This window comes from Drosophila sechellia, chromosome 3R (genome assembly GCF_004382195.2).
Source record: "Drosophila sechellia strain sech25 chromosome 3R, ASM438219v1, whole genome shotgun sequence".
Lineage (NCBI taxonomy): Eukaryota > Metazoa > Arthropoda > Insecta > Diptera > Drosophilidae > Drosophila > Drosophila sechellia.
This window is the reverse complement of record NC_045952.1, coordinates 23,793,813-23,820,060: the sequence shown is the minus strand read 5'-3', so window position 1 is coordinate 23,820,060 and position 26,248 is coordinate 23,793,813. Positions and strand designations below refer to the sequence as shown.

At 47.3% G+C, this 26,248-nt stretch overlaps 10 protein-coding genes and 1 pseudogene across 10 annotated transcripts; 2 read left to right on the top strand and 9 right to left on the bottom strand.

The window, feature by feature from the left end:
• Positions 1–30: 30 nt before the first annotated feature.
• LOC6619696 lies at positions 31–1,412 on the bottom strand (annotated as a pseudogene).
• A 73-nt stretch (positions 1,413–1,485) lies between these two features.
• LOC6619695 lies at positions 1,486–2,880 on the bottom strand. The gene is given in 3 exon segments (XM_032723540.1): positions 1,486–1,714; positions 1,774–2,559; positions 2,562–2,880. Coding segments are annotated over 3 exon segments (1,260 nt in total). The 5' UTR covers positions 2,836–2,880; the 3' UTR covers positions 1,486–1,514.
• A 94-nt stretch (positions 2,881–2,974) lies between these two features.
• LOC6619694 lies at positions 2,975–4,263 on the bottom strand. The gene is made up of 2 exons (XM_032723543.1): positions 3,347–4,263; positions 2,975–3,291 (listed from the first exon to the last, which is right to left on the bottom strand). Exons 1-2 carry the CDS (start codon positions 4,248–4,250, stop codon positions 3,095–3,097), a joined length of 1,101 nt encoding a protein of 366 aa, XP_032579434.1. The 5' UTR covers positions 4,251–4,263; the 3' UTR covers positions 2,975–3,094.
• A 227-nt stretch (positions 4,264–4,490) lies between these two features.
• LOC116801809 lies at positions 4,491–5,941 on the bottom strand. The gene is made up of 2 exons (XM_032723544.1): positions 4,758–5,941; positions 4,491–4,687 (listed from the first exon to the last, which is right to left on the bottom strand). The coding sequence occupies exons 1-2, from the start codon at positions 5,653–5,655 to the stop codon at positions 4,581–4,583; spliced, it is 1,005 nt and encodes a 334-aa protein (XP_032579435.1). The 5' UTR covers positions 5,656–5,941; the 3' UTR covers positions 4,491–4,580.
• Positions 5,942–6,170: 229 nt separating this feature from the next.
• On the bottom strand, positions 6,171–8,099 carry LOC6619693 (serine/threonine-protein kinase RIO2). Its single transcript, XM_002043872.2, has 4 exons — positions 7,809–8,099; positions 7,374–7,752; positions 7,129–7,320; positions 6,171–7,076 (listed from the first exon to the last, which is right to left on the bottom strand). Exons 1-4 carry the CDS (start codon positions 8,014–8,016, stop codon positions 6,239–6,241), a joined length of 1,617 nt encoding a protein of 538 aa, XP_002043908.1. The 5' UTR covers positions 8,017–8,099; the 3' UTR covers positions 6,171–6,238.
• Positions 8,100–8,177: 78 nt separating this feature from the next.
• Positions 8,178–10,661, top strand: LOC6619692 (probable glutamine--tRNA ligase). Its single transcript, XM_002043871.2, has one exon. The coding sequence runs from the start codon at positions 8,247–8,249 to the stop codon at positions 10,581–10,583; it is 2,337 nt and encodes a 778-aa protein (XP_002043907.1). The 5' UTR covers positions 8,178–8,246; the 3' UTR covers positions 10,584–10,661.
• LOC6619691 (peptidyl-prolyl cis-trans isomerase NIMA-interacting 4) lies at positions 10,627–11,131 on the bottom strand. Its single transcript, XM_002043870.2, is given in 2 exon segments — positions 10,627–10,981; positions 11,041–11,131. Coding segments are annotated over 2 exon segments (393 nt in total). The 5' UTR covers positions 11,117–11,131; the 3' UTR covers positions 10,627–10,664.
• A 307-nt stretch (positions 11,132–11,438) lies between these two features.
• On the top strand, positions 11,439–12,964 carry LOC6619690 (3-ketodihydrosphingosine reductase). The gene is made up of 3 exons (XM_002043869.2): positions 11,439–11,756; positions 11,827–12,395; positions 12,460–12,964. The coding sequence occupies exons 1-3, from the start codon at positions 11,540–11,542 to the stop codon at positions 12,682–12,684; spliced, it is 1,011 nt and encodes a 336-aa protein (XP_002043905.1). The 5' UTR covers positions 11,439–11,539; the 3' UTR covers positions 12,685–12,964.
• Positions 12,965–13,165: 201 nt separating this feature from the next.
• LOC6619689 (protein RER1) lies at positions 13,166–15,036 on the bottom strand. Its single transcript, XM_002043868.2, has 2 exons — positions 14,498–15,036; positions 13,166–14,436 (listed from the first exon to the last, which is right to left on the bottom strand). Exons 1-2 carry the CDS (start codon positions 14,564–14,566, stop codon positions 13,894–13,896), a joined length of 612 nt encoding a protein of 203 aa, XP_002043904.1. The 5' UTR covers positions 14,567–15,036; the 3' UTR covers positions 13,166–13,893.
• Positions 15,037–15,265: 229 nt separating this feature from the next.
• LOC6619688 (E3 SUMO-protein ligase RanBP2) lies at positions 15,266–24,618 on the bottom strand. The gene is made up of 6 exons (XM_032723537.1): positions 24,261–24,618; positions 20,749–23,755; positions 17,657–20,691; positions 16,892–17,594; positions 15,817–16,827; positions 15,266–15,746 (listed from the first exon to the last, which is right to left on the bottom strand). The coding sequence occupies exons 1-6, from the start codon at positions 24,330–24,332 to the stop codon at positions 15,388–15,390; spliced, it is 8,187 nt and encodes a 2,728-aa protein (XP_032579428.1). The 5' UTR covers positions 24,333–24,618; the 3' UTR covers positions 15,266–15,387.
• Positions 24,619–24,839: 221 nt separating this feature from the next.
• On the bottom strand, positions 24,840–26,046 carry LOC6619687 (nucleoporin Nup37). Its single transcript, XM_002043866.2, has 3 exons — positions 25,819–26,046; positions 25,344–25,752; positions 24,840–25,286 (listed from the first exon to the last, which is right to left on the bottom strand). Exons 1-3 carry the CDS (start codon positions 25,960–25,962, stop codon positions 24,877–24,879), a joined length of 963 nt encoding a protein of 320 aa, XP_002043902.1. The 5' UTR covers positions 25,963–26,046; the 3' UTR covers positions 24,840–24,876.
• Between the last annotated feature and the right edge of the window lie 202 nt (positions 26,047–26,248).

Below are 26,248 nucleotides of genomic sequence, written 5' to 3'. Positions count from 1 at the left end.
GAATTTATTTTGTATTTAAATACAAATACATACATGTTAATATATAAATTTATTTAAGCCAGTATAAAATCTATAAATACAATAATATTACTATTTTCATTTACATCACGTCAAGTAATCCTAAATGATCAAGGAAGGGCAAAGTGAGACGCATCTTTTTCCTCATTTCCTCCGCCTGAAATGCGTCATCCTTAAAGCGCATTCCCTTCTCCGAAAGGGATATTATCTGATCCATGGATGCCTCTTCCTTGCCCGTGTGCGTCATCATTGGCTCGAAGATCAGGGATGCAAAGGCAGCTGAATGATAACATAATTGAATATAAATTCTATAAGCAGGCATGTTGGTATACCCACCATAGAAGGATCTGTTCCGGAACTGCTGATGGAAGACGAATAGGCTCGGCACATTTCCGGAATACTGGACTTTCTTTAAAGCAGCCTTCAGTTTGTAATAGTAGAACTGGATCAGCTCTGGCTGTTTCTTCAGTCGAATATCGGCCTGCAAGGCCGTTGAAAAGAAGTAGTGCAGATCGATGGCCGGCGAGTTCCAAGCACTGAACTGAAAGTCAATAAAGATGGTATTTATGGGATGCCCTGCGTCGTCGTATTGGAACATCGAAATTCTTCGCAAAGATTCCAGGCTGTCGCTCGGCCAAGGCTGCTCCGGCTGCATGGAAATTGGCCAGCTTTTCGATGCGTGTGCTCCAAATCCAGTTTCTTGAGCCGATCGGCCACTCTGTAATTCTCCAGCGACATATCCTCGAAGATAATCGAGGCCCGTTTCCGATCAACATAAACAGTGCCGGCAAATAGTTTCCGGGAGTCTGCCAGCTCAGTCCGCACCACATCCGCCATCTGGGGCAGGATTCGCTCATACAGGTCCAATTCCCTGTTGTACACTCCGTAGCTCAGGAGAACCTGCGCCGCCGGACCTGCGTCGGCGAAACTCTCTTTCACCAGGAATCTGGTGGATTGTTTATCCTTTGACTTATTCGTCGTATATTCCACATAGATGCGCGTTATCACGCTGGAGTAGTTCTCCGCGTTGCCAAGGGCCAGCTTGATGTCCAGGTTCATCAGGCGGAGGGTGTCATTCTTGAAATAGGAACGCAGCTTCTGCTCCACATAGTCGCGAGTGAGCAAAGCGGGCACCACTTGTGTGTTTCTATTGCTTTCCTGGGACATGATACTGACCGAATCGCGGGTTGATCGACACTGCGGATTTTTCATCGGTGGGGTTCCGCTTTTATTCAAGACTTATCTATCATTCTATCTCACTTATCTGACATTCCTGTTATCTTTCAATTAAACCATTTGAATTAGCTATTAGAAATCGTCATTGAGCTTATTACATATCAATTTGATGCCAGCGAGCTACTAGATATTTCTAAACAATAAATTCCTAAAAATAACGAAACTATTTTAAGCTCAATTTCTCGGTAGATAGCAGCTGATAATTTGATTAATTGACTTTAACTGATAAGGAGCATTTATTTATTGGGTGGAGCATTTTCTTACATTTCGTCTAGTAAGCCCAGTTGATCAAGGAACGGCAGAGTCAGGTGCAACTTCTTTAGGTTCTCCTCCGTCTGATACAGTGCATCCCTTATTCGCACTCCCTTCTCATCGCTGGTCATGAACAACAGCTCAACTGACGGCCCCTCCTTACCATTGTAGACCATGGTGGGCTCGAAAATCAACGACGCAAACACAGCTGAGTATAATAATGAATTAAACATTTTAAAAAATTTTATATTTACTGCGGAAACTCACCATAAAAACCTTTGGCCCGAAACTGTTGTTGGAACTCAAATAAACTGGGAACCTTACCCGAATATTTCACCCTTCCTAGAGCCTCCACTAGCTTATTGAAGTAGAACTGGACCAGCTCGGTCTGACGCTCCAGACGAATATTTTCGTGGATCGAGGTTGAGAAAAAGTAGTGCAGATCGATGGCCGGAGAATTCCAAACGCTGAACTGGAAATCGATGAAGATGGCATTAACTGGATGACCTTCGTCATCGTACTGGAACATGACATTGGTTGTCCAAATATCTCCATGGGCCAGAGTCACAAAATCGCCGGGAGCGACAGTTACCGATCTCTCGCCGTAGTCCATTACATTATCAATTAACTTGTCGATCTTCGCCTGGTATCGCTCCTTTAGATCCGGAGTCAACTCGAGGGCGCGCGACACGGCTTTAAGGATATTATTCATGATTGGCTCGTAGCCTCGTATATGTTTGTTAAAGAATCCACGGTCGTAGTTCTTTTCAAAGATTCCGGGTTGCCGCTGAGCCAGAGCTGCCCCCGCTGCATGGAAATCCGCCAGTTTCTCGAGAACCAGATAAGTGTGCTCCAGATCCAGTTTCTTCACCCTGCACGCAACCTTATATCTCTCCAGCGAAAGGTCCTCGAACATAATCGAGTCCCGCTCACGATCTACACCCACAGTAGCTGCAAACAACTTCCGAGAATCGTGGAGCTCATTCTTCACTATATCCGCCAATCGGGGCAGTATCTGCTCGTACATGTCGATCTCCCTGGTGTAGATGCCAAGTTAATGAGCAGATGGGCCGCCGGGTCTTTGTCGGCGAAGGTCGTCTTAAGAAGAAAGGTTGCGGACTGGTTATCCTTTGAATCCTTCGTAGTGTACTCCACATTGATGCGGTTCATTACGCTGGCGTAGTTCTCTCCATTCGCTATCTTGATCGCTCGCTTGATCGTCAGTTTCTTCAGATTCAGGGTGTCATTCTTGAATTAGACTCCTAACTTTTTCTCCACGTACTCCTCAGTCAGCCACGCTGGCGCCTTGTGGGTCGTTTTCTCCGGCATAATGTGTAAATTCTACTAGCTTTTGTCAAAGGTGAATGGCTTTTATCCACGAGATGCTCATGATTAGATGAGATGACACTGGGCGTATCTCATGAGTCGTAAGCTCCTTAATTGCTGTCAATTGAAAAGATAGGCGACAGCACATTTGAGTAAATTTATTAAGATAGGGCTTTGCTCTGTGTGAATGATCATAGAAAAGCGTCTGTTGTTCAGCTAGGCTAACTAGCTAGACTAACTTATAAGAGTAAAAAATAAAACTTCACATATCGTCTAGCAGCCCCTGCTGATCCAGAAACGGCAGAGTGAGTACCATTTTTTCTCGGATGTGGTCAGCATGATACACAGAATCTCTGAACCGTACTCCACTGGCGGCAGTGGACAATCCTTGAGCAATGGACGCTTCCTCAGTTCCGGTGTAAAGCATGCAGGGCTCGGAAATCAGCGAGCAGAAAACAGCTAAAAGAATTTTTTAAATTAATATTTATTTTTACTATAACTTGCATACACTTACAATAGAAAGATCTAGCCCTAAACTGCAGTTGAAATTCAAATAAACTCGGAATACGACGCGAATACTTTAGCTTCTTCAGGGATTCCACCAGCCGGTAGTAATAAAACTGGACCAATTCAGGCTGATGTTTCCAGCGAAGATGGTCCTGGATCGAAGTGGAGAAGAAGTAGTGCAGATCGATGGCCGGAGAGTTCCACACACTGAACTGAAAATCAATTAAGACGGCATTGATGGGATGACCCTGTTTGTCGTACTGAAACATCACATTTGTTGTCCAAAGATCCGCATGGGCTAGAGTTATGAAATCTCCTGGATTGGTCGACGTCGATCGATCGCCGTAATCCATTATAGTATCCACTAGCCGGTCTATCTTCCTCTGATAACGATTTTTTAGATCCAAATTCAGCTCTAGGGAGCGAGATAGAGCCTGTAGTAGGTTCCTAAAGATTGGCTGAAAGCCTCGAAAATGTTTGTTAAAGAATCCTCGATCGTCGTTATTCTCAAAGATTCCTGGCTTTCGCTCGGCAAGAACTGCCGCAGCTGCATGGAATTCAGCCAGTTTTTCCAGGACCAGATGTGTGTGCTCCAAATCCAATTTTTTTAGACGGCAAGCGACTTTGTAATCCTCCAACGTCAGGTCCTCAAAAAGGATTGAGTCCCGCTCTCGATCCACATCGACGGTAGCAGCGAACATCTTCCGGGAATCCTCCATCTCACCCCTCACCATTCTGGCCAGGTGGGGCAGAATCTGTTGGTACATCTCCATTTCTCTGATGGAAACCCCGTAGCCGGCCAGTATATTGGCTGCCGGATCTTTGGAGGCAAAGGTTGTTTTCAATAGGAAAGTAGCGTTCTGAGTGTCCTTTGAATCCTTTGTGGTATACTTCAGATTAATGCGGGTCATTACACTCGCGTAGTTGTCCCCTTTGGCTGTCGCCGGCTGAGTCTCTATTTTCTTCAACTGTAGAGATTTTATTTCAGATTTTTTTCAGACATTATGGATCACAACGTTAGCGCTATAGTTTGAGTAGTGAAGATAGTTTGCGATAATTTTCCCAGTTTTATCATCTTTATTACGACTAACTACACTAATCCCTCTAGCTAAGGGTCCTAAGCTTATTTATGTAACGTAATCGTTTGTTTTTTACATATCATCCAGCAATCCCCACTGATCAAGATACGGAAGTGTATGGTGAAGATTTAGCCTGACGGACTGCTGCTGAAACACATCGTCTTATAATCTCATACCACCTTTGCCCTCCGAAATGATGTGGCCCAGGGAAACCTTCTCTTTTCCATCATACACCATAAAGGGTTCAAAAATTAAAGAAGCAAACACAGCTGTAAAACAGAGTAGATTTGTATCAGATCTTAAATATATATAATTATATAAATATAATATAAAACCCACCATAGAAAGCTCTAGCTCGGAACTGTTGTTGAAATTCGAACAAATTCGGAATGCAGCCGGCATACTTCACATTTTTCAGTGCATCCTTCAGTTTGTAGTAGTAGAACTGGACCAGCTCTGGTTGATTGTTTAGGCGGAGCTCGTCATGGATGGAAGTGGAGAAGAAGTAGTGAAGATCGACGGCTGGTGAATTCCACACGCTGAACTGGAAATCAATGAAGGCAGCATTGATGGGATGTACCTTTGCATCGTACTGGAACATAATATTGGTGGTCCACAGATCTCCGTGATTGAGGGTCAAAAAATCGCCAGGATTATTGGTGGTCGACCGCTCACCGTAGACCATTATGCGATCAACAAGTCGGTCAATCTTCGCCTGGTATCGTTGACGCAGCTGCTCGTCTAAGTTAAGGGAACGGGACAGGGTCTTAAGTAAATTCTTCATAATCGGCTCGTAGCCCCGGGTATGCCTGTTATAGAATCCACGATCATAGTTATCCTTAAAGATGCCAAGTTCTCTCTCGGCCAGAGCTGCTCCAGCGGCATGAAAGTTGGCCAGCTTTTCCAGCACGAGATGTGTGTGTGCCAGATCCAATTTCTGTAGCCTGCAGGCCACTTTGCAATGCTCTAACGCGAGGTCCTCGAAAATAATGGAGTCCGTATCCTTGTCGACGTATACAGTGCCGGCAGATATTCGCCGAGGATCCCTCTTCACCAGATTCGCTATCTTGGGCAGAATCCGCTGGTACATGTCCATTTCGCGAGTGTAAATGCCGTATCTGATGAAAACATGGGAAACCGGATTCCTTTCGGCGAAGATGGTCTTTATCAGGAATTTGGTGGCCTGTTTTACCTCCGATTCTTCCGTGGTGTACTCCACACGGATGCGAGTCATCATGCTGGCATCATGGGCAGGCTTAATTTACAATTTATCCAGCTTCAAGGAATCCGATTTGAAGTAACCACGCAGACTTCTCCTTATGCATTTTGCGATCTGAACTGTTACTCGAACAACACGTTTGTGTTATCATTTCGTTAGAGATTAGCTTTTATATGTTGAACAGCTGTGAGCGATGATAGCAACGATAGCCTGAAGGTCATCTCGCTCCGACTAAGTTAAATACCCTATATAGAAAATTAATAACATAAAGTAAGTTATAATCAATTTGAATATATTTTTCGTTTCCCAGTTACTTTTATATATTTGTATAGCCATCTCATTATTATAAAACGTATTATCACTTTGCCGACTCATGAAAACGCTCTTATTTACAATACACTGCACGACGGAATAAAGGCGACTTTTATTTACCTAGGGATTACACTAGATAAGTCTAGTCTTGCGTATAAAAACTGGGTAATTGGGAAAAGTCCAGATGATGACAAAATTACCTAGTTAGAACACAATTTGCGATGTCTTGATGAAATGTTTTAATTTTAAATATACATATCACTATTTTTATTTAATAGATTAACATGATCTAGAAGTCCCAGCCAGCATACTCCTTAACCACATCCTTGTTCTCCTTGCGATGACGATGCACAGCACTAGCCTCTCCCTTGGCCACACACTTCTTTCGCTGCTCCCGCTTTTCCTTAATGTCCATGTTCCGTCGTATCCTGTCGGTAATCACAGACGGAGCTATTGTGCTGGTTGTGGTAGAATAGGAGCGTTGACTTCTCGCATCATTTAGCATTTGCTCGACCATTTTGAGACGATACATGCGCGAGTTAGGATCCAGGCCAACTAGCTCGGGAACTTCATCCGTATCTAAATCATTGGAACTGATGGACTTGACGTCTTCTTCAACAGTATTTCCTGCCGGATTTCCAGCTTCGAATGGAATAACGTCTGGAGTTTTAACCGGTAGGGCCATGTCCAACTTTTTGGGCATGGTTTGATCGGGAACTTCCGGACCTACGCTGAGATTACCCAGATATTGCGTACACGATTCAATGTACCGACGCACTGCGTCATCCGACTTCTGAGTGGGCTTGGCTTCGCTATAAATGACCTCGTTCTCCACCTGGCGTCGGCACTCATCAATCTCTACAGCTGCTGCGGTTACCAAGGTGGGAGGCTCATCCTCCTCTTCCAAATCCTCTCCCTCATCCTCCTCATCTGCTTGCTCCACCATGCCGTATTCCTCAAGAAGATCCTGCTCCATCTCCTTAGTAAAGCCATAGCCTGTGCAGTGTACCTCGGCATCCAAATCATCCTCACGCACCAGGTCGCTGAACTTGGGGTAGTCTTCGCTTTCGTAACCAAATTTGCGACGGAACATTTCACGCACGCAGTTAACATCGCGTTCGAAGAAACTAAAAAATATTTTTCTATTAATGCTTGAATGCTATAAAAACGAAAGCTTACAATTCTGCATTTTCATGCGAGGTGGACATCATCTGAGGGAAATCAATCAGTATGGGCTTGCCGGCGTCTGTCACCATTAAATTAAACTCATTAAAATCGCCATGAATAACTCCAGAATTTCCCAGACGCACAATTAGGTTCATAAGATCATCGTAAACTTGTGGAGCGTCTAGAAGTTCGTGAACTTGCGTCCTATAAAAATTATATTCAAAAGATATGAATAATTATAAAAGTAACTAGCTTACATGGGCCAGCCCTGGACGAGGTCCATTAAGACGCAGTGGCGGTTGAAATCAATGGGTTTCGGCACTGGAAATCCACGATCATAGAGTGCCGACATGTAGGCAAACTCGCGGGTGGCCGAGATGCGAGATAAGTACAACCAGGAGGCCTTGTGCCGGCGACCGTGGTAGTCTCTTTTGGCTTTCACATTCCTGAAACAAGTTCGACCCAATCGGTGTAGTTTGAGGCAAATTGGAGTGCCCTCCTCATCAGCCACCACGTAGATGTTGGACTCCTTGCCAATTCCAATCTGGTTGCCAAAAGAACTGACCGATCCCCGCAGTGTGAGAGACTTCAGAGCCAGGTAGTCATAGCCCGTGTTTGTCAAGCGGTAGCCATCATCTGTAGGCCAATAATTGTTAATGACTAATATTACTTAAATCTGCAGCCATACATACATTTCTTTCCCCGTTCGTAGGCCAACAGCTTGTGCTTGCACAGCTCCTTGAGCAGCTTGTGGACTCCACCCGACTTCAGATTCGCAATGGCAGCAGCTAGGGGACCGGGAACCAGCTCGTGGTTCTTCATGCCCATCTCGATGGCGGTGAGGACGCGGAAGTCCTCCTTAGTGAGATATCGCAGCACTGTCACGTTTAATTTACCCATTTTCGTTCTATTTTGGCAGTTTAACAACGCATTTAGCAATGTTTTCGTTTCACACGTGCAGGCACGATAGGTAGGGAGAAATCGATATGTCGATTGTAGCAGAAGTATCGCTTATAATTTTATCATTTTCCAACTACCGAACACTGTAATGCAACTGGTGTTTTACATCCCGGTCCCGAACGGTCACACTGACCTGCACATCGTCATCAGGAAGAGACAAAAACGGGGAAATGGCTGGAGATGATCTGATTGCGAAATTCCAGGTGCTCGGCATGAGCGAGCAAAAGGCGAAGGAAACTTTGAAGAATGCCAACGTGACAAAGAATCTCCAGCTGGCGCTGGCGGCGGCGGGAGGCGCCACCCTATCCGACGGCACTGGTATGCTGATCTACCACATTGCTACCAAGCTGAAGCCGCAGACTGCGGACCATCTGCCTCTTCTGGTGCGCTACATAGTGGAGCACAAGCTGGACAACACTCAGCGTATTGATGCCGCCCTGGAGTACCTGCTCAAATGTGGTCAGAGCCTGAATGCCAACATAGATGTGCAGGCGCTTGAGAAGGAGTGCGGCGTTGGAGTGGTGGTCACTCCGGAGCAAATCGAGCGCACTGTGCAGGCCAAGATCAAGGCCAGCTACAAGGAGGCCTTGTTGGAGCAACGCTACCATTTTAACTCATTCAAAATCCTGCAGGATGTCCGGGGAGACCTGAAGTGGGCGGATGCCAAGTCCGTGAAGGCGGTTATCGATGTGGAGATCTTCGATCTGTTGGGTCCTAAAACAGAAGCAGACTTAAAACCTCCGACAAAAGCAAACGATAAGCCGAAGGCTGCAAAACCGAAAGCGGAAGTAACTCCTGCCGCTCAAACGGCTGAAGCTGCATCTGATGGAGCCACCACCATTTCGGAACTCATGAAAACCAAGGTACACTTCCATGCTCCCGGCGAGAACTTCAAGGCAGATGGCTACGTGGTCACCGAGCACACGGAGCGGCTACTGAAGGAGCACCTGGCGAGGACTGGAGGCAAAGTGCACACGCGATTCCCGCCAGAGCCGAATGGCATCCTGCACATCGGTCACGCAAAGGCTATTAACATTAACTTTGGATACGCGGCTGCCCACGATGGAGTCTGTTACTTGCGCTACGACGACACCAATCCCGAGAAGGAGGAGGAGAAGTTCTTTTTGGCCATTAAGGAGGTGGTGGAATGGCTGGGCTACAAACCATTCAAGATCACCTACTCCTCGGACAACTTTCAGCAGCTGTACGAGTGGGCTGTTGTGCTGATTAACAAAGGATTGGCCTACGTGTGTCACCAGAAGGCGGAGGAACTGAAGGGCTTCAATCCGAAGCCCAGTCCTTGGAGGGAGCGTCCCATTGAGGAGTCACTGCGTCTGTTTGAAGACATGAAACGTGGAAAGATCGACGAGGGAGCGGCCACACTGCGCATGAAGGTCACCCTAGAGGAGGGCAAGATGGACCCTGTGGCGTATCGCATTAAGTTTATCTCTCACCACCGTACGGGCTCTGACTGGTGCATTTACCCCACTTACGATTACACTCATTGCCTTTGCGACTCTCTCGAGGATATCACCCACTCACTGTGCACCAAGGAGTTCCAGTCGAGACGATCCTCCTACTACTGGCTGTGCAACGCTCTGGGTATCTACTGCCCGGTGCAGTGGGAGTACGGTAGACTAAACATGAACTACGCACTTGTGTCAAAGCGCAAGATTGCAAAGCTGATCACGGAGCAGATTGTCCACGACTGGGACGATCCCAGGCTGTTTACTCTGACGGCTCTGAGACGTAGAGGCTTCCCAGCGGATGCCATCAACAACTTCTGCGCCCAAATGGGCGTAACGGGTGCCCAGATCGCCGTCGACCCCGCCATGTTGGAAGCAGCCGTGCGGGATGTGCTTAATGTTACAGCTCCCCGTCGGTTGGTTGTCCTGGAACCTCTCAAAGTTACCATAAAGAACTTCCCTCATGACGCGCCCGCGCAGCTAGAAGTGCCTGATTTCCCGCAGAACCCGCAGCAAGGGACTCATAAGATCACCCTGGACAAGGTGATCTATATTGAGCAGGGAGACTTCAAGTTGGAGCCCGAAAAGGGATACCGTCGTCTGGCACCTAAGCAATCTGTGGGTCTCCGACACGCGGGTCTCGTAATCAGCGTGGATGAGATAGTAAAGGATCCGGCGACTGGACAGGTGGTGGAACTCATCTGCACCAGCCAACCTGCCGAGCAGGCCGAGAAGCCCAAGGCTTTTGTCCAGTGGGTATCGCAGCCGATACAGCTGGAAGTGCGTCTGTACGAGCAGCTCTTCAAGCACAAGAATCCAGAGGATCCCAACGAGGTACCCGGCGGCTTCCTAAGCGACATCAGTGAGCAGTCCATATCGGTGGTGGTGGCATTCGCGGATCGGGCCCTAAACCAGGCCAAGGTCTACGACAAGTTCCAGTTCGAGAGGATTGGCTTCTTCTCCGTAGATCCAGATACCAGCGCGAACCACATAGTGTTCAACCGCACCGTGGGATTGAAGGAGGATGCGGGCAAGAAGTGATTAGCGCACGATTTCGGGAACCCACAAATGAAAAGAGACAAAATCCGTAGCACATTAAAATTCGATTTATAAAATCAAGGTTCATTTCTTTCCCTCCACCATGATGATGTGGTAGCCAAACTTGGTCTTGATCGGGGGATCTGTGTACACGGGATTATTAACAGTAGAGATAGGCAACGCGAAGGCGGCGTCCTGGAATGGACCCACCATCGCTCCTCGGATCTGCCATCCGAGATCGCCGCCTTGTCGCGCCTTGTCCTCGCTGTAAGCAGCCGCTACCTCGGGGAACTTTTGGCCCGCCTTCAGCTTCTCCATGGCCTCGGTGATCTTGCCCTGCTTCTCGCACAAGATGTGACGAACCTTCACGGCATTGCCTCCCTTCTTCTCCTTACCGGCAGCTGCAGGTGGCAAAATTAATTTGAGGGGTAGGATTCTTGCGATAGTCGTAAGCACTTACACTTGTCTTCGGCGGCTGGCTTTTTGCCCCCTTTCCCTGCTTCCTTTCCACCCTTCGCGTCCTTTTATGGTGGCATTTTCGTTAAATGTTTCTAAATGGCAAATTCCAAACAAGTAAACAGTTTGGTTGGAGCAGACACATGGGGTCAGTGCTGCGCGCTAGAATCTAACCTTTTTTATCAAACCTCTTTATTTCAAGATGTAGTGAATATTTTTGTTGATAATACATATGGGTAGCCATTGCAAATTTTAATTATTATGAAAACCAAACTGTATAAATTGAAACTAAAATTTTTGAAGAACAAAATATTTTCTTTGCCGCTTATAGCCACATTCGCATCTCTAGTGTGCGAAAGCTATCGATAGAAATCCAGTCCCACCTGTTTGCGTCAACGGTCACACTTCGATGCACTTTCTAATCATAAACTTTGCGGTGCAGATAAACCAGCATAAGAGATTAGAGAATCCGGGAATTATCGCAACCTCTTGAAATTGTCACCATGGAACTGAGCTGGGAGATAGTGCTCTGCGTGGGCATTGCGGTGCTGGTTCACGTTCTGGTCTACCTGTTCGTAATGGCCAAGAAACCGAGGAGCATTGTGGGTCGTCATGTGGTGGTCACCGGCGGCTCCAAGGGAATCGGACTCTGTCTGGCGGTGGAGTGCGCCATGAAGGGCGCCAATGTGACGGTGATAGCGCGCGACGAGAAAATGCTGAGTGAGTAATGTTCTGCCAAGGAAACCCCACCCAAAATACTCTTATCTTTGATATACGATCTTTTTTGCAGGCGGAGCAGTGGCTCTGATGGAAGTGATTCGCCAGCGGCCAGATCAAAAGTTCCAGTACAGAAGTCTGGACATTGGCGGCGATTATGACCAGGTGGCCAAAGTGCTTGGCGAGATCGAAGATAACTTCGGCCCCATATACACCTTAATCAACTGTGCCGGAATGGCCATTTGCGGTGTGTTCGAGGAGGTCTCAGTCCAGGATGTCCACAAGCTGATGAACGTAAACTTCTTTGGAACCTATAACTGCACACGTTATGTCCTGCCCAAAATGAAGAAAGCGGGCGACGGCATTATTGTAATCACTGCCTCGCAGGCGGCTATGTTTGGCATCTATGGATACGGTCCTTACTCAGCCACCAAGTACGCGCTGAGAGCGATGGCGGAAACGATTGCAATGGAGTCTCGGGAGCACGGGGTCAGCGTCACTCTGGCCATGCCCTGCGATACGAATACACCCGGATTCGAGGAGGAGGAGAAGTCCAAGCCCAGGGAAACAAAAATAATCTCTGGTGGAGGAGGTCTCATAGAGCCGGAAGTTATGGCGAAAGCTATACTCAAGGATGCCCTGGTGAGTCTGTTACCCATAGTTGATATTCACGCAATCTAACTAGAGTACTTTTTCATTTTTGTAGAAGGGCAAGTTCACCTCAACTGTTGGAGCAGAAAGCTGGCTGATCACCACTTTGGGTGGAGCATTGCTTCCTTGGGATGGTTTCTTTACCAATCTTCTGCACGCCATTGTTTTGGGACCGCTGCGACTAGTTAGCTACGTCCTGCACATGTACTTCAATAGTGTTATACGCAAATGCGCTCGAGAGGATAAGGCCAAGGCCGCATCGGAAGTGGAGTCCAAGTGAAATCTCTCTTGTCTCGCTGCCCTAAAGTATTCCCAAGTGCCCATGATTAAATCATATATTTAATCATATTTATGATAAATCAAAATGTTCGATTGTATTCAAATATTACGATTCCCGTATTATTAATCATTTTTATATATTATATGTGCATTTTAACTTTTTTATTATTGCCGTGCTAGAGTCTTAACTATTTTTATCGTGTTTTCTAGACTAGATGACGTGTGCTCAATTTGTTGGTGTGTGCTTCATTTAAATAAAAACGAAATGTATTCACTCTTCAGAGAATGAGTCGTTTTTAAATTACCACTTAGTGATTGAGGTAATCGCCAAAGCAATTTCACGCATTGGCCTAATCAAAATTGGTTTTGTGTCTTAAAATCCAACAGCAAACTACATGTGGCAGCGATTAGATAAACACAAAAACCACGCCACGAAAGCCATCACCCTTTTTCCAAATGGTTCAAAATGCAACGATAAATTATTTGGTTTTCTTTTGTCTTTCTTTATTCATAAGACGCACCCAGTGTACACTTCCTATAGTTTCAGTTTTCAATTCGCCTTTTTTTTAACATTTTGTATAGTTAAGGCTAACAAAAATTGTATAATCATAATGCAAAATATATATATATATATGTTTGTATATATATTTAGGCATATTTTTATAGCATCTAAGCATGATAATCAAAAATAATTGGATTCAAATACGGTAAGTCTACTTTTTGGATAGAAGAGTTATTAAATTATCGTTAGGTTTAGGATGAATAACTAAATTAGAGCTGATCTGCAATATTTCGGTATCGTTTGGGATTTACAATATATTGAAAGCGTTGTAAATAAATATAAATTTAAACAAGCAGTTAGATTAAACAATAAACAAGTTATTTTGCACAAGACGCCGTACGACAACTCAACAGTGAAACGAAAAATGCTACACAAACCGAAAAGGAAAATCATATTATAAGCTTGGTTCTGGTTGATGTTATGCTGCTGGTTCCCATTCCGGGCTGCTTTCGGTAGCTTTCTCTAGTAGTCCTCAATGGCAATGATCTGCGGTGGTTTAATGGACGATGCTGTTGGCGACCCCACATCCTTGGTCGCTGCGCTGTCGCTAGTTGGTAATGGTGGCGTTGCAGCTGCAGAAGAGGCGCTTGAAGGATCACCCGTTCCCGCTGCCGTCGCCCGCGTGTCTGACGTCTGTGCGGCTAATTGTCACTTTGAGTTGCCCGCCACGGAGCCGGGTCCGGAACCCGCCAGGTCGTTGACCCGCTGGTAGCGCGGCTTATTGCGGGTAAACGGCAAGTACTTGTACTTGATCATATGCTTGATCTGGCGCTTCATCGTTATGCAGAAGAGCGTGATGAAGTACATAACCAGGATGGGCCAGAACACCGGCACGTTGAAGAAATCGAAGAACGTACATATCAGACCGATGAGCGTGCTCTTCGCCACCGACAGCCAGAACTTGAACTCCGGCAGGCGGCGAATGAATGGCCGGAACTCTTCGTTGCTGCGCGTTGGCAGATTGGGTCCCTCGTCCTCGTCGTCCTGCGAATACGGATCGAACTCCGGGTCGATCTTGGGCGTTAAAAAAGCGATAAACAGGTTCAAGTGGTAAATGCCAAGCGCATAGCACACGATGTACCAGCCTTGATAGATGAAGATGCGCAGCACAAAGAGCAGGAGCAGAAAGCCGGCGAACACCCAGCGCATTCGTGTGTGCGGTGTGCTACGGTCTAAGGTGGATTGGTAGGTCTGTGGAAGCAAAGGATGCGGGTTAGTTCCCGGCAAGTACGGGCATTCCACAATCACTTACCTGTGAGAGGCGCTGAAAGAACTTCTTAACCCCGCCGCCGCCGGCAGCACTACTGTCCTCGTTCATCATGGTCGTCGTCGGTAGTCTCTCATTAATCTCCGGCCCTGGACTTTTATTGTTGACTTTGACGCTGTCGTCGTTCTCGCTGCACACGTGTATCGATTCGGGATTTGGGTAATTTTCCGGGACGGGGACAGGGGCTGCCGGAAAGGGGCTAACAAAACACGAAATGGGCCAACTGGAAAACTAGGCGCGCTTCAATCGCTAATTATTCTCTAATTCATATTCTGCACCGCCCGTCGTCGCCTTCTTCTTCTTCCTCCTTGTTGTAGGGCTGGTTCGACTGTCAGTTTACTGAGATTGCTATTTGCAGAGCCTGCTTGCCAGTATTCGATATTCGTGAAGTTCTGACCACAGTGTAGTGCGTTTTTATGCTGTAACTAATTTAATTACACTAGAGATTTGTCGGCAATTTATTGTTCTTTTTTCACACAGAGTTCACCACGTCATTATGCTCTCTCAGTGGCAGGGCTGTCAAACTATCGGCTGGGGATGGAAATATCGGAGTTAGGCGATTATCGCAAAAGGTAATTCTTTGTTTTAGATTTTTAATGTTCTTAGTTAATCCGCTGTCAATATTTTAAAAATAAGTTAAGGTACATTTAATTTATAAAAACTTCGCCAGTTTCCTTGGTTGTACTTCCGAATTTGTCTCCTCTCTAATATATCGATTGCTTTATCGGATTTAATAGTCAAATTTATTTAAAATATTGTATTAATGTTTATCGAAATTTTATTAGGAAAATGTGAAATAGCCATTGTCGCTACTGTTTTGGATGAATATTCTAACACAATCCTAGACATGCTACATATATTTAGATCCGGTTTGCTTATGAGCTCGCCTGCTCCTCCAGCGCGTCGTCATTCTTGTCCTCCTCATCACCTTGTAAGGCCTTTGCTCGTTCTATGCACGAATTGACCGTGTTGAGGAACTCATCGGCGATCTCCTCCTTGGCGAATCGACAGGCAAGGCGTTCCAGGACGCCCTCGGTGTCCACTTTACCCTCTGCGTCCACAGCGTAGTTATAGCCGGCCCACAGGAAGCTCTTCTTCTGATCTATCATGTAATCCATTTGCAGGGAGGCGGAGATATTCATGTTAAGAATCAGCTTGTGGATCTGCTCCTGCCGCATGATCAGTCGGAATGTCTGCAACTCCGGGTGCTCCAGCACCTTTATCTCACCGACACCTTTATTTTTTTTTTTTTATGTATTTATAAACTTTTAGTGATTAAAAAAGCGACTATTACTACAGCTTACCTCGCTCCTTCCATTGTTTCGATTCGGCGTCATAGCGATAAAGCTTCGCCCGCTCGCCATACAGCTTAGTCTCGTTCTCCTCTCCCGTGGTGACAACTATCTCATCCGGCAGCTCAACAATGGCATCATAGTGCGGATCGTAGTTGTCATCAGTTGTGGCGTCGCCATCATCATCGCAGTCTTCTTTGGCTTGCGGCGAAGATTGGAAGTTTTTAAAAGCGTTCTGATGCGTGAGGTTATAAAAGCCGCCCCCGGCGGACTTGTTGAATCCCACGACACTGCCCTGGCTATTGGCCGACAGGTTGGCAAAGTCATTGCCAGTCTTGTTTGCTAAATCAGCAAAAGTGCCGCCCGGATTGCTTGCCAAATCGGCAAACGTACTGCCTGTCTTGTTGGCCAAATCGGCAAACGTGCTGGTCGTCTCCGGCACCACTTCCTTCTTGTCCTTGCCTCCCGCTTCAAGATCAGTGGTTTTATTCGAGGTAATGTCCTCTTGTTTTTCATTTTTTGCGGCTGCTTGCTTGGCCACGTCTGTAAATGAGACGGTTGGCTTTTGTCCAAAAGCGGGTGCACTGCCAAACACGAAGTCTCTAGCAGGTGACTGGGTTTCAGTTTTGGGTACTCCAAAGATGTTGGACCCGCCAAAAATAGATTTCGGTGCTTCCTTGCCATCAGATTTTTGCAAATTTACCTTGAGACCTCCAAAGGGATTGGCGTCTCCGAACACTGGTGCGGCCTTTCCACCGAAGGCCAACTTCGGTGCTTCTTGGGTCGCTGGTGATTGGGAATCCGTTTTAGTGCCTCCAAAGGCGAACTCTGATGAATCTTTCTTCTGTTGCTCAGCCGCTTTATTTCCACCTCCGAAAACGAACTTGACGGAATCGTCAGTCGATTTTTCGTTTGACAAGCCGCTACAGAATATAGATCCCAGAACGTTTCCTTGTCCTTCGCCTGATGCTAGTTTTTGAAGATTAGCCAATGGGCTGGCATCCTTTCCAGGCTCCGATTTATCTGAAGTGAACATAACAAGCGGTAAGATCCTTTCATCTAGAGATCAACGTCGATTTATACATACCCGTGCTACCGAAAATGAATGCCGAACTAGGCGTTTTGCTTGCCTCAGAAGACGAAGAGGTACTTTTGCTCAGCGAACTGCCTTTGAACAATATGGTGGCAGGTGTTTGGTAATCGTTAGGCTTGGCCAATGGCTTGGGGAGTGTCAGTAGGGGAAGGGTCATGGGAAGTGGAGGGATTACTTCGTGTGTGGTTGGCCTTACAGAAGAGGGTTTGCCAACAACAAGTACATCCGGTTCGCCTCCTCTGCTCTTAGCCGCCCCATCATTTTCTTGGGACGGTTCATTTGTTTTAGTCGCTTCCGTCGATTGGGAAGCGATTGGGATATCTTCTATCGCCTTTGCGGTTCCATTAAGGGCATTTTTGATCGCTTTGTTAAATCCTTGTGCCACCTCCTTGTTTTTGAAACGCAACGTAAATCGCTCAAGGACACTCTCACCCTCGCTAAAATCGTATACAGCAAACATCCACGACGTTTCAGTCTTTTCCCTGTACACCACATTCTCGTTGAGCACATGGTTAAGACAGATCTTGAACACCTGCTCTCGACGCATGACCACGCGCAACTTTTTGGTCTGCCTATGGCGCAGGATCTTCACATCCCCCAAGCCGCGCTCCTTCCAATCGGCCCCGTCTAGGCGGTACAACTTGGCCTTATGCACATACAATAGCTCCTCGTCCTCCTCACCTGTTTTCACATCGATCTGAAATACACATTTGTTAAATAGCAGAACAAATATGGTTTTTTGGCATTAAATAATTGTACCTTATCGGGCAATGGGATTACTGGTGAAAAGTAAGTGTTGTTCTCCTCCTCCTCTTCCACCTCGTGCGAATCGTTATCTTCATCCTCCTTAGCTGCTGGACTCTTTGGCTGCTGGTGGTCGGGCTTGGGCTTGGTCATGGAGAAGCTGAAGCTGCTGGATCCAATTGAGGTAGTAGGAGCAACAGCTGCGGGCATTGCAGGAGCCGCGAACTTGAAGGTGGCGCCATCGGCAGTCTGATCTTTGTTACTAGCCGCTGCGGCTCCGAAACCAAAGCTAAACTTGGAGGTAGCTGGCAGATTAAGTCCCGATCCTAGTGAGTTCTCCTTCTTTGGTACCGTGTCGTCCTTGGGCGCTTCACAGGCGCTGCAGTAAAGAGACTTTCCGGGATTGCTCACATAGCATGCGCTACATGACCAACTACCGACTGCAGGTTTGAAGGCGTCCCCGAATCCAGAAGTCATTGAAGCCTTTCCAAAGCCATGGGCTGCCGTTTGAACAGGCGCAACTGACGTAGGTGCCGAAACCGAGGCTGTCACAACCGCTGCTGCTGGCTTCTCCTTTGGCTGCGTGGCGCCACCGAAGCTAAATCCACTTGTGGCGGGAAGAGCTGCTGAGGGGGCAAAGCCAAACGAAAACTTGTTTGAGGAGCTAGTGGTAAGATTTAACGCGTTCCCTTGGTCCAACCCCGATTGCTTGGGGGGAACAGTGGCATCTTTGGGCTCCTGGCAGGCCAGGCAGTAGAGCTGATCCTGGCCATTGCTGGTATAGCAGGCTTGGCAGTTCCAACTGCCTGCCTTAGGCTTAAAGGCGTCTCCAAAGCCCTTCATTGGCTTCTCCTTTTCTCCAGCGGCAGAAGAGACCTCCTTTTTAGGTTCCTTTCCAATACTTTGTTGAGCCTTTTGCACAGCCTCGAAGAATTGCTGACAAACGTCTTGCGTCTTAAATCGCACAGCGAGCAATGCGGTGGTTAACTCCTCATCGGAATAATCCTGAGCACCCCATGTGACGGCCGCCTTACAGTTCGTTGCATAAGTGAACTTGGTCTCGGGCAACAGTCGCTGATTGCAGCACAGCTTATGGACCTGCTCGCGCCTCATAAGCAGGCGAACCTTGTTGGGATCAGTGCGATCCCGAAGGAGCTTCATATTACCAAGACCGCGCTCCTTCCACTCATTCGCTTCCTTATCCCAACGCAGAAGCTTGGCACGATGCTCGAAGAGCACATCCTCATTCTCTTCGCCGGTGACCACTTCCACTATATCGGGCAGAGCAATAACAGGCACGAACTGAGCCGTGGGCACATACTCCTCCTCAGCATCCGAGGAGTTTGACTTGTTTAATTGTGGCTCCTGCTGAGGCGTCTCGCCTTGAACTGTATTGTCCTTGATTAAAGCCGTGGTGAAGAGGGTAGTGTTGTTGCCGCTGCCCACCGCAGAAGCGGTACCAAAGGAAAGGTTTCCGAACGGAGAGGCGGTGGAAGTTCCAAATCCTGATGTCCCATTCGGCGTGAAGCTAAAGCTGGCAAATGGACTGGCAGAGGATGGCGCAGATATTGCAGGAGCAGCACTGACCCCTGACAAGGTTCCAAACAGTGACTTAGCTGCTGTTGCTGGTGGGTCCGGTATAGGCTGAGTTTTCGTTTGCTCCTGAGGCTTACTGGTTAGCGAATTGGATGCGGGGGTGCTTGTTACAAAGCTCTTGGATAAACTAAATGCCGCTGGAGCAGTCGCAGTTGATCCTTTCTCACTCTTTGGAAGTTGCGCTGTGTTTACCGTCGGTTTCACGGTTTCCTTCGACTTGGCGGCCTCGCTTGCGTCTGTAAAAGCCACCCTGAACTCTTCAGCCAACTCCCCTGTTTTGAAACGCACCAGGAATCTCTCCAATGTAACTTGCTCATCCGCAAAGTCATTTGCCGCCCACAGAAGCGATTTCTTATCCTTGTCCTGGCTAGCCACATTTATCGTAATGTCTGCAGTGATTGTGTGATTAGCACACACTTTGTGAGTTTGATCACGACGCATCAAGACTCGAGAAACGCCGGTGGCTTTGTCGCATAAAATTTTGATCACCCCTGTACCGCGCTCCTTCCACTCCTTGTCAACATATCGAAAGAGCTTGGCTCGGCTGGTAAACTTGATCTCCTCGCCCTCCTCGCCGGTTCGAACCACCACTTCATCGGGCAGTGGGATAATGGGCTTGAAATCGGGACGAGGATCGTAATCATCTGCTGAAGTATCTTGTGGCAGAGTTTTGTTGAGATCAGTTTGATCACTTTGGTTTTGCTCAGCTTCCTCCTGTTCCTTTTGTTTTTCGGCTGCTGCCTTAGCAACCTGTGTCTTGAACGAAAAAGGACTTTCAGAGGACTTACTGCCAAAGTTAAAGCTGAACGATCCTACTGCTGACACCGATGGCTGTGCCGGTTGTGCCGGCTGTTCCGGTGCCTGAACCAAACTTGGCTTGATATGCTGTGCTGGGATGGTCACACTTAAAGTGGGCTGGACACTGGCAGTCGTGGGTTTCGGCAACGGATCTGAACTGGTTATGACCACATTGGCTGGCGGCTCCTTTTCCACGGGCTGATTGTTCAACGCACGGTTGAACAAAGACGGCACACTAACAGGGGCGGGTGCAGGTGGCTGCGCAGGAACAGAAGGAGCCACTTGAGGTATATGAACAGGAGGCGGAGCAGCAGTTGTTGCCGCTGGATTCACAGTTGCAGCACTTGGTGGAGCAGGAGCAGTACTAGGTACTGGCACCGTTGGAACAGTTAATGGTTTCGACTGCGGAACTTGAATGGGCGAAGCTCCAAAGACCGGCGTTGTCGTATTGAAGAATCCTGGAGTTGGCAGTGCAACCACAGGCTTGGACTCAAGAATATTCAAGGGAGCTGGAGGCGCTGCTGGTTGAGCGGGAGGAGGTATCAGACTTGGCGGAGGCTGGGTAAAGTTGCCCATGGCGTCAATGTAAGGTGCTACCGAAGGCACGGTCGGCGGGGGAAACATACTGGGCAAGCCAAAGTTTGGATTTCGAGGACCTACGTAGAATTAAACATTAGTAATTCATTCAAATCAAATTTAAAACGTGTGCTTACCAAACATATTGGGGGGTGGAATTGATCCTGGAGCTGGAGGAGTCCGCAAGAACTGCGCTTGGGCTTGAGCCTGAGCTTGAGCAGCGTAGTAATTGTACATCTGGTTTTGGTTAAACATGGGACTTCCGTATGGTCCCTGCAGAAAGCGCTCTTGGGCGGATGGCGTGTTTGGCACCCCGTTGTAGAAGCCACAAGCATATGGATTTGGAACGACTGGGTGGACTGCACCTTGGTTGTGGCTCTGCTGCTGCTGATTTTGTTGCTGCTGATGCTCAGCTAGTGCATCCTCAATTATGAAGAGGTCGTCCAGACCTAAGGCAGCCGCGGGATCAACGTCCCGTGTAGGCGTGTCTCGACTGCTGATCTTGATCTTCTTAAGCAAATCCTCCAGCCCAGTTAACTTCTCAGTAAGAACTTTAATATCCTGTCGCATGGCTTCCATTCCCACACTCACATCGTCCTTGAGCACACACAGTGACTTGTTGATCTGCTTCACAGCCTGCTCCATCTCCTGATTCGGTTGTGCAACAACAATGGGAGTGACTGGGGTGACTTCTATATGACGACGTGATCGATTGGCAGGGAAGGCTGCATGGGAATAGAAGTCATCTTCCGCATCCTCGTAGGCGGATGAATTGTTATGCACATCCGGACTACCGAAGCTATTATCGATACCCCGACTATTGCGGTCCTGTTGATGTCTATGCATGGCCGCTATGAGTGGGTGCTTATCATCATTTTTGATTAACTTTTGCGTTTTTTGCAGAAATTCACGTCTCCGCTCAGAGTAACGATCTCGGGCAGTTCGAGGCAGCTTGGAAGATTCCTCAAGATGATGACACGCCTCCGATTGCAAAAAGTAGGCCATGGGCAGATGAAGTCCCCGGACCTCGTCCAAAAACTGCTCATACTCTCCTATCCTAAACATTTTCTCGCTAAAATAGGTGACGGCTTCCTCAGCCAACGACTGAAGATCTTGCCATGCTGCCGTTGAGCCAGCGGATCCGTACTTAAAGACGCGGACATAGGATTCCATCTGCTGAGTGTGCTGGTGGCGTAAAATTGAAAATCCTTGCCTAAACAGGGTATCGATACGTGTTTCTAGAGAAGAACGATCCGATCGGGAATTCAAAATCTTTCCCAACTGAAAAATGATGATGGCATCTGCTTTGGGGCCATTCACGCCGCGCACCGCTTCCAATCCATGTTGTAGTTGAGCTCGTTGCTCGGCGCGATTACCTTCAGTGATAAGCTGGTTTGAGTTAAGTCGCACCACCAGATCCCACCAGTTACTTTGCTCCGGTGCGCTTAGTTGACCCACCAGATTGGCAAATGGCATCATATGCGGCCGGGCGGCAGCATTGCGGTTTCCCAAATTGGAGGAGTCATACACTTCACGCTGGATTTGCAATTTCCGTCTGGTCTGAATGGTTGTGGCATAGAGGTAGAGGTCTACATCTACCTGGCTGATTGAATCTTGCCCACAGTAGTTTAGATTCTGCTTAACATCCCGTTGGAAACCCTCATAAAAGACCACGCGTTGCGCATCTCCAAGTTTGTTCGGGTCGGTGCCCAGCGCCAGGTAGACATGTTGGGCTAAGCAGTGTGGCGGCAGCACCAACGCTTGCAGTTCGTAGTCCTCGATGTGCGCCAGATTGGGCCACTCAAAAAGAGGCAGCTGCAGACGCTGGTTCCGCACCAAATGCGAAGACGTATCCTTTAGTTTGTGTTCGGTGTGGGTAAAGAGCTGTTGGTAAAGTTGACTCCGCCAGCTCTTGTCCAAGCATTGCTGATGAGCGCTGGACAACAGCTCTTCAGAGTCGCTAAATAATCCAGGCATAGAGTTTCCCGAATTTTTATTCTCATCAAAGTCGGCATTTTCCCTATCGTTTTTAATTTCCATTTGTGACCGGTCCAAGCAGCCCAAAATGGTTCGTCCAAGCTGGGCACATCGAAAAGCGCCCTGCGGGCGCCACATCTGTATCAACTGCTTCTGTTCCGCGTCGCAGTGCTTTATCCATTGCTTGGTACTCAAATCTTCGATCGGTCGCACCTGGTAACCAAGCAGCATAAGTGGCAAAGCGGAGCGAAGCGTGCTCATCCATTTGTTTTTATTTGCCAGCACCTCACGTTTGAAAATCAGTGTCACCGCGTGAAGCAGAAGCTGGCCGGTAAAGTGGTCAACACAGGCCTGGTGGAGATCCCGCTGCGGATCGTCGCCTGACCTCTCTATCGAAGTGCTAAACTTGAATAGATATTGATCAAGTCTAAACAACTGCTTGCTGCTGTCTGCCAGTCCACTGCCCTCCAGGCTAAGCTGCACAAGACGATCGAGAGTGTGCAAGGCGAAGTGCCAAAATCGCCAGTTCTTCTTCACATCCTTGGCCACTTCTATCTTGAAAAGGACCATCCAGATCTGCTCGTACCATTCGGTCGACTGGCTCGTGCAGTTTTTGGACTCCAGTTCCGTTTTGAGAGCATAGTTGAAGGCCTGGTCTATTTTCATTTTTTCAACATAGCTGCGCAGCAGTTGTATGCGTATATTAACATCCTGGGGACGTGCCTGCAGTTCCTTGTACATAAGAATCTCGAGGGTATTGTGCTCGCCGTCTTCGCGACTGCTCTCATCCTTGCCGTTACTGTCCGCGAGATTTACACGCATTCGCAGATTGAAGACTTGCTTGTTGCCGCTTAAATCAAGGCTATTTGCCTGATCCAACCAGTACCTGGCGCACTCCGTGTTTGATGCGTTGTTCTCCTTCAACAGAAGTTCGCAGGCGTCAATGACAACCTCTGACTGACGCGGATCCATTTGAATGGAACGTTGGTAGTGCTGCAGTGCCTCTGTCACATTGGGCGGGTTCAGCCTACTGTAGCAAGTGCCAATCATGTTATGGCCTACTGCGTCGTCCCTCACCCGGAGATAGCCGTTCAAATACTCGATGGCTTTTGGGTATTCCTGCACTTTCATGTACATTCGAGCTACAGCCAAGCCTTTGATATCGCGCTACAATATACATTTTATTGATTAGTTCGTTTAATAATTGTTCACTTATACCTGGATTTGAATAACTTTCTAAGATTTGACTTATTGCGTGCTTAAACTTTATTATTTAGAAAGAGCTACGTTAGACCGCCAAAAATAATTCAAATCCACAATGGAAAGTCGAATTATTTTTGGCGGTCTAACATATTCAGCGCTCACTGTAGCGGATTGATATGGTACACATAACCTCAAATATCTAATTTGATTTACAAAGAGAAGGGGAAAGCCATGCAGCTGCGAGAAAAGCGTTGTATTTGGCAAGTATACGAAATTCAGCAGTTGAAAGAAAAGCGCGCAATTTCCTATTCAATCACAAAAAACGACGGCCAAGTGACGCCGACTCACACACACAAGCCCATGCAGACGCCGCACGCACACAAAGGTGCGCTTTCAATGGCGGCGCCTGAAGATTTCGCAATGATTTCCTTTTTGGAAATTCCGATGCACACTTTGGCTGTTTATTTACCTCTCGTCCCGGCTGAAGTTTTCCCAACATTTTGTGGACGTGTGCGTCCACTTCTTTTCGCGTTGTAAACATATCTGTACTCTTTTAAACACGTCCAATTCGCAGTGGACGAGAACTCGCAAAAATGTGCTTCGCGTTAGATTCTTCTTCACTCGTCATCCGATCGACGCGGAATCCTCGAACGGTTAAGTGCCCCGTCCGAAAAATCACGCAGATTCGGATGGGCAATTCCAGTCGCAACAAACTGCACTCGTTTGCGGTGCAGATTAGAACGTAAATATCACTAAATTCCAATTAAAACTTAAGCTGAACAGCACGGAAACCAATAAAATATGTGCAAACTTAGTGCCGGAACAAAAAACGATAACTACGCGTTGACATCGATGGGCGCGAATATATCGCGTCACCGATGTTTTTACCGCATTGCTACGATTTTTTATCGAACTAACAAATAAAAATAGATTTAAATAACAAATTAAAGACTGTCGAAGAATAATATAAAACCCATGATAGTTTAACGAAATGTAATATAAATATAGAAATAGTGTATAAATCAATGATTATTTATATTATTATTTATATCCTTTTGTTTATTATTCAGAGAATTTTATATAAATTACTTCATTTGCACTTTCCAGAAGAGGAGTTTCCTATCGGAGACCGCACTAATGTACGGCAATCGCTGGTGCCAGGCCATTCCACCATAGGATTTCAGAGAGGCCTCCAGCAGAGGAACGGTCGACTTGGCCGCGAACACCTTGAGAGTCAGCCCGATGACCATGGCGATGACCATCTCGGAGCTGCCTGGAGCGAAGCGCACCACTCGGCCGCAATCCTCGTGGACCTGCTTGACGTCCGCGGGCACATAGGGTCGGTTCAGGTCCCAGGTGACCACATCCCCGCCGGCCAGCGAGGTGATGAAGAGCCTGTTGCTGTGGGCCCAGTCTGCCGACATCAGGGGGAATTTGGGCGACTCCACGGAGATGACTGTCTGCTTGAGCGTCACATTGTATAGATGAATGATGCCTGCAAGGAGTTTCCTTAGTTACACCGTGGGCTAAACACTGATAGTAGCAAGCACACCCTTCTTTTCTGCCACAAGAACCTTGTTGGGATCCTCGGGGTGACTCTTGACAGACATTCCAGCGGAGGACAGGCCAAAGGTTATGACATTCTCCCCGGCGCCTGTCGTCGTCCAGAATCTGCAGGTGAAGTCATCGCTAACGGATGCCAGCAGTTCGCCCTCGCAAACCCAGGACACATCGTTGACGTAGTCCCCATGCCCGCGGAGCACCTGGAGCGTGCTGAACTGGCCCAGATCGGTGCGGTATAGTTTGAGCTGGCTGCCGTTAGCCGCGCACAAAGTTACATTGTTGGGTGTGCAGTTGAGCGAAGTGTCCGGCGAAAAGGCCAGTGCGCTCACGCTCCGCGGTTCCTTTTCGCCCAGGTCCATGTCCTGCAGGTGTGTGTACCCGAACTCGCCGCTCTCCTCCTACGGATTAAGAGTTAACCATTCAAAATCATTCAACCTCCACTGGTCTTATGCTTGGAAACCCACCGGCAGTCCAACGAGCAGCAGACTCAAGTGCTTCCTGAAGGCCACTGCGATTAGGTTGTAGGCAAAGTCATTGGTGCATATATCGTAGCAGTAGATGGCTTCATTAAGCGGGATGCTATGGTCGGGCTCGGGGACAGATCGCATCTTTCTATATATTGTTTGTTATTCACGGGATAAATAAATGCAACAATTAGCCGGCGCCAAAAAAATGTTTATTTTAGTATGACCAAAAATCAGTGGATGAATTTTCCAAGATTTACGCTTTTGAATATACAAAAATATGTTATATATTCGTTATTATGTTTAATGCTTACATTATTGTGCCTCAAGTTTTAATAAAAATGGCTAGTCTTAAATATAAACTTAACAATATTTAAATGAAGAGTTCAAGTCAGCGAACTTTTTAATGATAGAAATCGTATTAATGCCT